Source organism: Myotis lucifugus, unplaced genomic scaffold (assembly GCF_000147115.1).
Source record: "Myotis lucifugus unplaced genomic scaffold, Myoluc2.0 scaffold_177, whole genome shotgun sequence".
NCBI lineage: Eukaryota > Metazoa > Chordata > Mammalia > Chiroptera > Vespertilionidae > Myotis > Myotis lucifugus.
In genome coordinates, this window is record NW_005871225.1 from 1,577,512 (window position 1) to 1,590,989 (window position 13,478).

The following is a 13,478-nucleotide window of genomic DNA, read 5'->3' on the forward strand; positions in this document are numbered from 1 at the left end:
AGAAAAATATAATCTCACACATATTTGATATGCTTTGTTTTCAAGCCTGGAGCAATGTTAATATAGCTATATCCTTTCCCTACCAGGGCAAGTCTTTCATTTTACACCTCAAGCCTAATTTTATATTTTAAATTACACAGCCTACCTTTAAGTAGTCTTCAATCATACCTAACTAATAGGCATCTAAATATTTATAGAATACCTACAGAAACACAAGTTGAATTCATGGAAGCATATATTAAATCAAAAGTACATCCAATACCACCGAAATGGTTTTATTTTTGTCACTGACAACATGCACAGCACTATGATTGTATCATTACTTTGGTTTCTTTAAATATTACTTAAGTATGCATTAAAAATATATGTTTACATTTAAGAAACGTAACATACTAAAGAAGTCCTCTATAAACATAATTCCTCAATATTTTTTCCTGCTGTTTCATACATAAATAACTTAATCTATAAAGTCATAAACAATTTAACTATTAACTCTAATGGCCTAAAAGTATACACAAATTTTGAAACTTGACAAGTGTTCTATAATTTTATAAATAACAACGTGCAATAAGTATTTGTAAGCAAATAAATGACTTCTCATCACAAGTTCTTGTCTCCCAATAGACCTTCCAGTGCACTTGGGGAAGATGTCATACATTTAAAAAGTATAAATACTCGAAAGACTAGATTTTAAAAATAGTACAGAAGGTTGTCATTTAAATATTACCAAGCCTTACTAAAATCACTTCAGTTTGTCTGAAGAACAAAACATGCTACCGAAGAGTAAATGCTTATTCTGCCATTTAAATGGAAGCTAACAAATTCTAAAATAAAGTCAGATTGAATTTGTATTAGTCTTGCGAAAAATATTCCATTGAGATTCTATTACAGAAACAGAATCAAAATTTATTATGAGGCAAATTTTGATTAGTTAAAACTCTATAGTAAAAACGACACACAAAAATAATCTTAGAAAGACATTATAGAACATTAGATTATTTTGTTTTTGTTTAATAACTGGAAATCTTTATTCCTTCAGAAAATAGTAACATATTTGTTGAATGACAGTTCCTGTTAGTGACTAGATATCCACTGGCTATCTACTGAGTTATTAGATAACCACTCAAGATATATTAGGTAAGTACTCAATTTATTTTTATGTAATAAACATAAAAAGAATTTTGCATGTTGAAAATGTTTCATCATTTTCAGAGTGTAAAACTAAGGGAAAAACATTCTCGATATTCTCATTAAATGATTCAATTGACAAATAAAAAGTAAAAGCTAAGTACTATCATTACTTTTAAAATCCAAGTTTCTAAAAGTTTTATTTTTCAACCAATACAAAATTGATCTGGTTCACACTATTCACTGCCAGACAAATTTTGTTTAAAAATTAAACATTCTTTGTTAAAGAGATTAGAACAAATGTTTTTGATTCTGATATATATAATGAATATAAATCAAAATTCACAAATGGTGGTTGAAATTCTGTCAACTTTCAGCCTAGTGCAACATAAATCCAGTTATTTTGCATAAACAATTTAAAATTAAAGTTTATAATGGAAATATCAGCAAGTCCTAACTACTACATTACTACTAATGGGTTCCACTATACTACAAACAGGCTCACCAGATGTGCACATCTGATAGACTGCTTAGAAAATTAAAGCTATCAGATCTATAAATAAGGAATAAATATGAACACTGTAATGCCAAAGCATTAGCACTGTTTAAAAAAGCAAGATGTGATGTAAACACATTTGACAGTCCTCTCTGTAAGCCACTTTTCATTGATTTATAAAGCTATGGTTTTATAATTCTTTTAAAAAGGAAAATGTTGCTACACTGCTGCATGCAGTAATTTCATTGTACATTCTTGAGTACAATTCGATCTTCAAATCCTCTTGCAGAGTTTGACATCTCATTAGGAATTCTCCAGAAAGTCAGCTTGTCATATTTTCAGAAGCCTGTAACAAGAAAGTAAGATTCATTATAATAAAACCATGGAAAAAGAGACACCATGGAAATAAACTTGTCAATACCACACTGTCATTAACAAACAAATCCTCCCCAACATATATCAAAACAGTTTTGCCAAATAATGTAGTGGTTTTCATTTTTTGTAGTACATTAGAACTAGCTTTTAAACTGATTGCTAGGCTAACAGTAGGAAATTATTTAAACAATACAGTAAAATTATATTGCTGCTTAAAAAATTAACCTATAGAAGACCTTATCCACACAGTCTTTATTAGTTTGTCCGTTTCTCCATGTTTCTTTATAATGCAAAAAGAGGATTAAGATGAAAAAAGACCTTTCTGTTATGTTGTAAGCTAGAGAAAAAAAGAGAAAATAATGAACTCATGACTAATCCTGTTTCACCTATACCAAACTATTACCATCTTCCATGATTATTCTGCAGAAATTCCAAGGCACCATATAATTCCATCAATAAAAAGACTTGATATATATTTCTAAAAATAAGAATTTAGGCTCTGGCCAGCAAGCTCAGTTGGTTAGAGCAACGTCCAAATACACCAACGTTGCTGGTTCGATCTCCTAGGTAGAAAAACAAATGGGTGTTTCTTTTTCTTTAAGTATCAATAAAAGTTAAAAATAGCCCTAGCCGGTTTGGCTTAGTGGATAGAGCGTCAGCCTGCGGACTGAAGGGTCCCGGGTTCGATCCAGTCAAGAGCATATCCCCAGTAAGGGGGCTTGATCTCCAGGAGGGGGTGTGTAGGAGGCAGTTGATCAGTGATTCTCATCATTGATGTTTCTATCTTTCTCTCCCTCTCCTTTCCTCTCTGAAATAGAAATATATTTAAAAATAAAGGATTAAATAAGTTATTAATGACAAATATGAAAATATTGATTTTTAAAAAGTTTAATTTCAGATATGCATGCTGTTTTTAATTCATTTACACTTCCACTTCTTAATTAAAACTTGCTTTTAAGTTTAGTCTAATTTCAGAAGTCTGTCATGAAAATCCCTTAAGATATTAGGAATCAACAGATAACTCAATCTGAAACAGAACTTACCTTGTTTTTCTATATAGTTAGCTATTCTTAATTAGCCTTGCCCTTCTCTGAGTTTACTAAATTCACAATAATTAAAACCCAGTTTGAAAAAAATAGTCCCTTGTTCTAAGAACCCTTAATGGTTCTTCTACTAGCTTTAGCCATATAACCTTTAGTAACTCACTCTTTCATCTTCATAACCACATTCTCAGTATCATATACTTCAAAAAAAACTTGAAATAATATATACAATTTTAGGATTTTTAAAATTAAAGCACCTTAACTTTAATGCAATTTAATCTGTCTTGTCCCATTCCATTTTCATAGTAATTTTAGAAGTTCTCCAAGATACAGATAATGTATCAAGTATGATACACTAAAAATGAAACAACTATTTTCATTTAAACTAAGTAAGCCATCAACCATGTGTAGCATTCATGTTAGATGAATGCAGAACTACTTTCTATTCAAATGGACAGCAATCGCATCCTAGACACCCATATAGTTACCAGATGGCCATTAAAGACTCCAAAAATTGCCGAAACCGGTTTGGCTCAGTGGATAGAGAGTAGCCTTCTTTTCTGTGCAAGTTTATGTTCGATTCCGGTCAAGGGCATGTACCTGGGTTGCGGGCACATCCCCAGTAGGAGATGTGCAGGAGGCAGCTGATCGATGTTTCTCTCTCATCGATGTTTCTGACTCTCTATCTCTCTCCCTTCCTCTCTTGTAAAAAATCAATAAAATATATTTTAAAAAAAAGAAGAAAAGACTCCCAAAATTTGTAAGCATTGGGCCTGGGAAAAACCAGTGTTAGTAGCCTTCTTTTCCAAACTCTTTTCTGTGCAAGTTTATTCCTTTCTTTGGTAGGATGGATGGGACCATTGAACTTAATCCCTCGTTTCTCTCTCAACTAAAATTCTGCTCGAATGTCCTCGTGTTGCAGACCTGCCTACACAGTGAGAGATATATCACTCACCCTTAGATATTAGTGATGGTTCAGCATAGCCACAAGAGAAAGAGCAAGACTTAAGGTATAGGAATGCATCAATGTCAGTGTAATTCAAGACACCATGGCACAAAGTAGAGGTACAGAAAAGTAGGTCTTGCCTAGAATTTCTGAAATTATAATATGTAAACGATTGCTTACCCATTAATAGTAGCATTGAGGAAACAATACAAAAATTCAGTGTTAAGCAACCCTGGTATGTGCCCTTGACCAGGAACTGAACCCACGACCCTTCGGTGCTCAGGGAGACACTAACCACTTGTCACAGTGGCCAGGGCTCACTGTTGTTAATTCAAACGGCCCACTCTGCCCTGCCCTCTTCTCCCTCACCCAGATTCCTCAATATACCAGTCTGTGAAAGAGAAAGATAATTCGAATCACTAGGACTTCTAGGTAAAGCTAGAATGCAGCAGGAACAGATTCTCCTTACCCTATTTTTCATACCAAATGAAGTAAAAAGTACAAGAAAAAAAATTCATTAGCAGCAACCACACAAAAAAGGTAGAACCTTATGCTTATAACTCTTTACCAATCCCAACTCCAACCCAATAGAAGCAGTAAATACAGGATAAACTTTAATCTAGAGAAGCAACCTGAGGAAGGGTATTTCATTCAATAAAATTAAGTGTAATACTTTTATTTTTAAAGTAGCATTATACTATTTAGAATGGTGTTCACTATTATCACTGGTTATTTCTTGGGTGATCTTTTTAAAAATTTTATTGATTGATTTCAGAGAGGGAGAGAGAGCTAGAAACATCAATGATGAAAGAGAATAATTGATCGACTGCCTCCTGCATGTCCCCTACTGGGGATCAAACCTAGAACCCGGGCATGTGCTGGGACTGGGAATCAACCAGCGACCTCCTGGTTCATGGGTCAGTGCTCAACCACTGAGCCACAGTGGCTGGGCTGAACATTCTTTTCAGCTAGGTTACTTGCTTCTGGTTCCTTTATAGTCCTCACAAACTGCATTACAATAAAAAAATCTCTACCCGGAAACAACCTAATATCCATTCACAGTAGAAAAAAAATAAAGTTTAGTGTATTTGTACAATGAAACATTATTAAAATGAAAAGGAATATATTAGTTACACACAACATAAATGAACCTCACAAACATCCTATCTAATAATAGACAAAGATTCAAATTGACCGTACCTTTGCTACACCCACCATTGGTTAATCAGAGCGATATGCAAATTAACCGCCAACAAAGATGGCGGTTAATTTGCATACGCAGGCGCAAAGAGGAGGAGCGAAGAGGAGGAGTGAAGACTGAAGGCAGCTCTGACCGGAGTAACGAGGGGCTTGAAGGCGGCTCCGGCCGGAGCAGCAAGGGCTTGAAGGTGGCTCTGGCAGGAGCAAAGGCCTGGGTCCCAGGTGCTGGAGGAAAACCGGTGCGGGCAGCCAGGGGAAGGGAAGGCCTATTGCACGAATCTTTTCGTGCAACAGGCCTCTAGTGTTAAATAAAAGAACCCAGTAAAAAACGGATTGTACTGCCCAGCTGGTGTTGCTCAGTGGTTGAGTGTTGACCCATGTTGGGTCAGAGCACAAGTCCAGGTTGTGGGGGCTCGATCCCTGGTAGGGGGCATGCAGGAGGCAGCCAATCAATGTTTCTCTCTCTCCCTCTCCCTTCTTTCCTCTCTCTGAAATCAATAAAAATATATTTTTTAAAAAAGAAAAAAGATTACATTTATATCACGTTCAAAGTGTCTACCATAAAAATCAGGACAGTAGTTACTGGAGGGGGAAGCAGGAAAAAGAAGTCAATGATGGGGGACCATAAGGGGACTTCTAGGGTGTTGGCAGTGAGTTGCATAGATATCCTCTTTATGAAAAATATTTGCTCTATAAATGTTTATCTTTTGAATTCTTTTAATAACCAAAAAGTTAAAAAAAAACCACAAACAACCCAAATCACTGGAACTTATTGGAGAATAACAGTCTGAGATGGGTAAGCTACGTGTTTTACATAGTTCTATTTCCTCAAATAAAAGAAATAAGGCTAAAGAAAAGCCACTTTGTCTTTAGAAGTTTTAAACAGGACTAACTGGAAATTTCAGTATTCTTGCATGGTGAGTTGGTGCTATATAAACATGAAAATAAAAATCACCTGAGATTTTAAATCAGAATGTGTCTAAGCAAGAGAAGGAACGCTTTTCCTGTTCCCATTATCAGCAGTTTAAAGGTACTAAATTTGAACTTGACAAAAGGTGGTCCTTTGGGCCCATGTTGGCAGTACAGCCCAAATGCCCTCAGCAGCTCCCTGGACTCTGAGACCCCTGAGTTATTCTTCCCTTTTCTTGAATAAGTCCATGTTCACAGCTGGTTAGCTCGCTTGCCAAGTTCCTGCCTATGGAATGCCAGAAGTCTGACAGCCTTCCTTCATTCTGTACTTCACAGGTCCCTTTCAGTCCAAGCTGGCAGTGTTTTGTGCTGAGATGGCTGACTGCATCTATGAAACACACCTAATCTCTTCACAGGTTCCTCAACCACACTCCTGTCCTTCTCTCCAGAATGTACTATCTGGATGGGCTCAGAATTTTTCAAAGCAAGTGTCATTGCTTTTTGCTTACTGTTCCCTCCCCAATTTCTCATTCCTCTTACATTTTACTATAAGGAACAAGAAGATAATATCCAAGTTCATCACTTACAAGCTTTATTTTCCTTCCAACAGTAGAACATAATTCAGCCAGGGCTCCTTCACTTTATAGAGAGAATAGTCTTTCCTCCAGTGCCTAATAATATGCTCTTCATTTCCCTCTGACACTTTACCAGAAGCCCTAATGTCCATATTCCTTGCAATATTCTGTTCATAATGTTATATGTATTCTCTAAGATGATTAAAGCTTTCTCTACAGCTCTCCTGTCTTTCTGAGCTCTCATCATAACTGTCTTTAATGTCCATCAATCTACCAACAGTCTCTTCAAGACAATCTAGGCTTTTTCTATTAAATGCATTAAAACCATCCAATCTCCATTCATTACCCAATTCCAAAGCGACTTCGACATTGGTAGGTGTTTCTTATGGAAGCACTCCACTTCCCAGCAGTAAACCTGTGTTAGATTTCTAAGTCTGCCATAACAAAGTACCACAAACTGGGTAATTTAAAACAATAGAAATTTATTCTCTCACTGTTCTGGAGACAAAAGTCCAAAAATCAAGGTGTCAGCAGGGCCAGCCACTCTCGAAGGCTCTGGCAAAGGATCCTTCCTTGCTTCTTACGGCTGCCAATAATCCTTGGCCTTCTTTGCCCTGTAGATGTCATCACTCCAATCTCTACTTCTGTCATTACATGGCACTCTCCCCTCTGTGTCTGTGCCTTCACATGATACTTTGTGTATCTGGTCTAAATTTCCCACATCTTATAAGGACATCAGTCATTAATCCATTATAATCTCACTTTAACTTGATTATACCTGCAGATATACTATTTCCAAATAAGGTCATATTCACAGATACTGTACCTGAGCATATGTTATTTCAGGCAGACACAATTTTACCCACAACACAGGGAAAATTCTAAGGGAGACTACTAGGAAAGAAACAACATGGTCTATCACAGTAGCGACTTTTCTGATCTGAACATATGCTACTAAGCTTTTGCTCTTCAGAATTTCTCTTGATGATGGATAGAAGTTACTTTAATCTTGTTTAAGATCTTTCACATAACTTTATCATTAATCATTTTCTAAACAAAAGCATCTTTATTTAGAATGAAATAACAACTGGATCTCTACCTTTAGTGCTTCAGTGGCCTTTCGAAGTTCCTTAATAACTGCTGATAAAGCTTCTGGATTAATTCCTTGTTCACAAAGCCGTACACAAATAGACAGAGTCTCCATATCTAAGCCAGTATTCAAAATTCTTGAAATCTCGAGCAGAACTGAAAAAGAAAAATTTTAAAACCAAAATCTTAGATTTTAAAAAATGCACATAATACTTTGTTTTTAATTTGTATATTACTATAAATACCAAAGTACTAGCATGCCATCCTTACATTTGGAAATAGATAATACTGTCTTGCCCTTACTTAGCTCTAGAAACTTCAAAATAAACTTACAATCTCCCTCCACACAACTGCTTTTTATTCCACCACCCACTTAATATCCATCTAAAATTTATGCATCATTATTCTGAACATTTCCCCACTTTTTATATTCTTTTACAATGTAATTGAGTCAGTCACATAACATTACATTTTATGGAAACATCAGACATTACTTAACCATTCCATTTTAAGAGTTAGGTAGCTCTCATGTTGTCCCCCATTAAAATAATATGGTGGTAAGCATCTGTACATACTAACTTTATTTTATTAGGATAAATTCCTAGAACTGCAGCTGTTCAGTCAGTAATATACATACTTAAGGCTTTAAAAATATTTCAAAACTTTTCCAATTTGACTGAGTATACATCTTTATTGAGCCTAAGAATAAAAAAAATGAAAGCTTATGCTTTTAACTTTATTTTTATAGTACTTCATTTTATTATAGCTTATAAAAGTATCTGTCTTTCAAATGACAAACATTATCATAGAGGACCACAAGAAGTAAACACACTGGCCACATTAAACTTTCTTTTTAGGAATTTTTAAGTCAATGGTTAATGTGTTATCTATTGCTTTCCTGTACCATTTTCCCTTGGTATTATGCTTAGAAAGATTATATAATTATTCACTAATATTCTCTTCCAGCACTTGGAAAACTTATCCCCCCCTCTTCTACCCCCATAAATATTTAAATATTTAACTCCCTAGAGTTTAGATGGAAAATAGAATTTCTTAACTTTTCCTTTCAGAAATAAGTCAGTTGCCCAATACTATTTATTGAACAATCTATCCTTTTACCACTCAATTACGATGTCACCATTATCATAAATTCCCATATACCTATGGATTTGTTGCATGTGTACCTTGTGTCAGAGACACAATTTTATTTATTAACTTTATATTGCTTATAGGTTAAAGAAACTTGTTACCTTTTATTATCATAAACCCTTTCATTCTCTCCATAAACTTAAAAATATTGATCAATTCCAAAAACAAATTCTATTTGGATACTGACTTGAATTCCATGAAATCTACATATTATTTTGGGACAAATGGACAATATTAAATCACCTATTAATTTAAGTCCTCCTAAAAACTGTTAAGTCTTCCATTCCTCTACAGTGGGGCCTTGACTTACGAGTGTCCCGACTAATGAGTTTTTTGAGATACCAGCTGTCTCTCGGCTGGCTGATTTTTTGCATTGAGTTGATAGAGTAATTTGAGTTAACGAGCTCCTTAACGAGCTCGGTCTCGGAACGAATTAAACTCGTAAGTCAAGGCCTCACTGTACTTAACTTTTGAACACATGGAGTACAGTTCTGTGTCAGTTAATGCTAACATCTGTGGCAATTTTGGGTATGTTTCAACTGAATTTTTCTCATTGTGGGTTGTATTTTTCTGCTTTGCATACTTAGTTTTTTATTGGATGGCAGACATTGTGAATTTTATCTTGTTGGCTGATGGCTATTTTTCCATTTCTATATTCTGATTTTTGTAATGAGGTAGTTATCTGGAAACAGTTTGATCCTTTTGGGTCTCTTAAGATTCATTAGTCAGGACCGGAGCCCTACTTAAGTGTAAGGCTAATTATTCTCCATTACTAAGGTAAGATCCACCTGAGTCCTCTACCCAGTCTTATGAATTATGAAGTTTTCCATTTAAGTTGGTAGATAAAGGCACTATTCTCAGCCCTGTGTGGGCATGGTATATTGTTCCCTCTATTTCTTTTGATTGGTTCTTGCCTCAGCTTTTGGGGTACTTTCCTTGCATACATGTGCTATTCAATGCTCTGCTGAATACTTGAGGGAGACTTTCTGCAGACCTCCAGAATTCTCTCTGGGTGCAACTTTTCTCATAGGCACTCTATCCTTCAAGCTCTCCCTTTTGTAGTCTCCCTGGACTCTAAGCTCCTTCTGCTAAATTCAGGGTGTCCAATGGGTTCCATCTGGATTCCTGCCTGAACCACACTACATTGTGGTCTGGAAACTCTCTGAAGGCAGTAAGCTGGGTAAACTATCTGGCTCATTTCACTTGTTTCCTGTCTCTCTGGGGTCACTGCCTTTGCTGCCTGATGTCCAGTGAAATGAAAATCATTATTCTGCATGTTTTGCCTGGGTATTTTGGTTGTTTCAGGTAGGAGGGTTAATTCAGTCCGTTACTTCATCTTGGGCTGAAAGCTGACAGCCCCTTCCCACTTACATTTCTCCAGTTTTGATATTCCAATGTACTAATACTTTGCTCTTCAGTTGAAATCAGGCTGTTATCCATGCTATCTGCTTAATTTATTTTATCTATTTATTAATATATTTTATTGATTTTTACAGAGAAGAAAGGAGAGGAATAGAGTTAGAAACATCGATGAGAGAGAAACATCGATCAGCTGCCTCCTACACACCCTTTACTGGGGATGTGCCCACAACCAAGGTTCATGTCCTTGACCGGAATTGAACCTGGGACCCTTCAGTCAGCAGGCCAACGCTCTATCCACTGAGCCAAACTGGCTAGGGCTGCTTAATTTATTTTAATAAATCTTTTAGGATTTCTAATTTTCCACCATAATTACTTGTTTCATAGCTAACTGCTTATTTATAACCAGTTCTTATTTTCTGCTGTTTCTGCTCTTATCCATTTAAGGTTATATTCTTTTGGTAAACCATTTTTGAGATTTCCTCTTCTTTGAACATAAGCAAGTAGCAAAAAGAGTGGTTAAGGGTGTGCTCTCCAGAACCAGACTACCTGGGTTGGAATCCCACTTTCATTACTTAGTAGGCCAGGTAACTTCTCTGTGCCTTTATTTCGCCATTCTGTAAAATGGGGAAAATCATAATAGTTATAGGATTGTTGTGAGGATTAAAGGATAGTTAGAATGGTGTTTGGCATATGGTAGCGCTCAATAATACTTTCTTCCCCCCCTATTTTTCATGTTATGTTTTTCTTCTACCATGGGTACTTTGTGATTTTTGACTGAAAGCTCATACTATATAATAAAAGGGTAATATGCAAATTGAACAACCGGTTGCTATGACGTGCACTGACCACCAGTGGGCAGATGCTCAATGCAGGAACTGCCCTCTGGTGGTCAATGCGCTTCCACAGGGGGAGTGCCACTCAGCCAGAAGAGGGCTCATGGCTGGCCAGCGCAGCGGCGGTGGCAGGAGCCTCTACCGCCTCAGTGGCAGTGCTAAGGATGTCCGATTAATGGCTTAGGCCTGCTCCCTGTAGAGAGCGGGCCTAAGCCGTCAGTCAGACATCCTCCAAAGGGTCCCAGACTGCAAGAGGGCACAGGCCAGGCTGAGGGGACCGCCCACGAGTGCACGAATTTTCGTGCACCGTGTCTTGTCTTCTACAGATTTTCTTGGATGTCCTGGATTGGTGATGTGTTCTTGAATGGGTAGTATCACACTGGTCTCAACCCTCTTCATCAGGTTTTGTGGAAGCATCCTGGCTCCAGACACACAAGACACATGAATGTATTTCTCAATACCTAGCCACAGCAGATGGCATCTTTCTGGCCTCAGTTTCACTCAAACAGGGCAGTATACTTTGTGAGGTTTCGTTCCCAATCCCCTATTGTAGTTCCAATGAAGGCTTCTCTTTCCTTTTTTAAAAATGGCTATTCTGATAATTGTATTTTAACATCATTTCCTGTCAATTTTATATGCTTGGAGCAGAAAGTTTCAGCCAGTGCTCAGTTATCAATTTCGATAGTGAATCATCAATTTCTTTAATTTTTAGTTTTGGTTGTTTTCATAAATAGACTCTATCTCACTCTTGCATATTATATTTTCCTTTCAATGTGCACAAATCTGTGCACTGGGCCTCTAGTCTATCTATAATAATAAAAGCGTAATATGCTAATTAGACCAGACAGCCGAACAACCTCCTGGATGAAACCTGGGCTACAAGGGCCGAGGCAGGCCGCCACGGCTGTGAGGGCCAAGCCCCTTGCACAAATTTCATGCATTGGGCCTCTGGTATATATATAAAAGCCTAAGCGACCGTTACAACATCCTGCAGCCTGCAGGGATCGGGCTGAAACCCGACAGTCCGACATTCCCCCAAGGGGTCCCCGATTGCAAGAGGGCGCAGGCCAAACTAAGGGACCCCACGTGTGCACAAATCCATGCACTAGGCCTCCAGTGTTTACAAAATGGAATACTATGCAGCTATAAAAAAGGATTTCTTACCTTTGAGACAGCATGGGGACTTGGAGAGTATTATGCTATGTGAAATAAGCCAGTCAGAGAAAGACAAGTATTACATGATCTCAGTTATATGTGGAATCCAATGAAAAAAATAAACTGATGAACAACAGAAAAGATCCAGAGACATTGAAGCATGCAACAGATTGACATATTTCAGAGGGAAAGGCGGGGGGGCGGGGGTGGGGGAGAGGTTAACTAATGAATTTATATGCATATATGTATAGCCCATGGACAGAAAATAGTGCGGAGAAGGCCTGGAGAGGGGATGGGAGCAGGGGGGAGGTGGTCCCTGGGGAGAGGGGGGAAGGTACATCTGTAATACTTTCAACAATAAAGACAGATTAAATAAATTAAATCACTCCTTGAAGGAGGGTAGTCAGATTCCAAAAGTTTTGACCACTTCAGTTTGGCTCTCATGGATAGATTTAAATACAACTGAAATCCCATATTACCAGAATTACAAATAATAATGATGTTTGAGTAAGTCAGCCCAGCCTCTCGGGCAAACTAATTTTATTTCTGAGAATGTGAGCGGAAGATGGTAAGATTATAAAGTGACTGCATTTAGGACTTTTTCAGTTTCATTGTATGGTCAATTATTTACAGTATAAGTATCACTATGCTTTCCTTTGTGTCTCAATCATTATAGATAGCATGGAAAATATCTATGGAACACATGCTGTTTTACAGTGACCACAATAATTCAACTTCACATATTTTGGAACTGATTGTCTTAAACCCAATTATGGCATGATAGCAGGGATTTTATGTAAGTTTAAAGTTCTAATGGACAAGACAGTATCTGTCACTTTTTAAAAAAAACATTAAAATACATTTGTATTGATTAGAGAGAGAGGAACAGAGATAGACAGAAACATATATGAGAGAGAAACATCCATTGGCTGCCTCCTGCATGCCCCCCACTGGGGATCGAGCCAGAAACCCGGGCATGTGCCCTGCCTGGGAATGGAACTGGTGACCTCTTGGATAATAGGTCCACGCTCAACCACTGAGGCACACCGGCCCGGCAGTGTCTGTCACATCTAACAAATGTTGATCCACTGCCAACCTGGGACCTTTCTTTTTACCTTTTGGTTTGTGGACAAACCCTGTGTAGAGGAGCAGTATTCTCTAATCCACCCCTTCTCTCTTCCATTTTTTTTTTTAAATCTGTTTCTCATTTTTTCATGT

The 13,478-nt window shown here is 37.2% G+C and overlaps 1 protein-coding gene across 1 annotated transcript in view; it reads right to left on the minus strand.

Moving 5' to 3' along the window:
* Positions 1-250: 250 nt before the first annotated feature.
* The window catches only part of MZT1 (mitotic spindle organizing protein 1), a 15,114-nt gene continuing 1,886 nt past the window's right edge, over positions 251-13,478 (minus strand). Inside the window, exons 2-3 of the mRNA XM_006096362.3 lie at positions 7,772-7,917; positions 251-1,970 (exon numbers count right to left, since the gene is read on the minus strand). Of these exons, the coding sequence (XP_006096424.1) occupies positions 1,947-1,970; positions 7,772-7,917 (170 nt within the window). The 3' untranslated portion in view covers positions 251-1,946. The remainder of the gene's footprint in view (positions 1,971-7,771; positions 7,918-13,478) is intronic.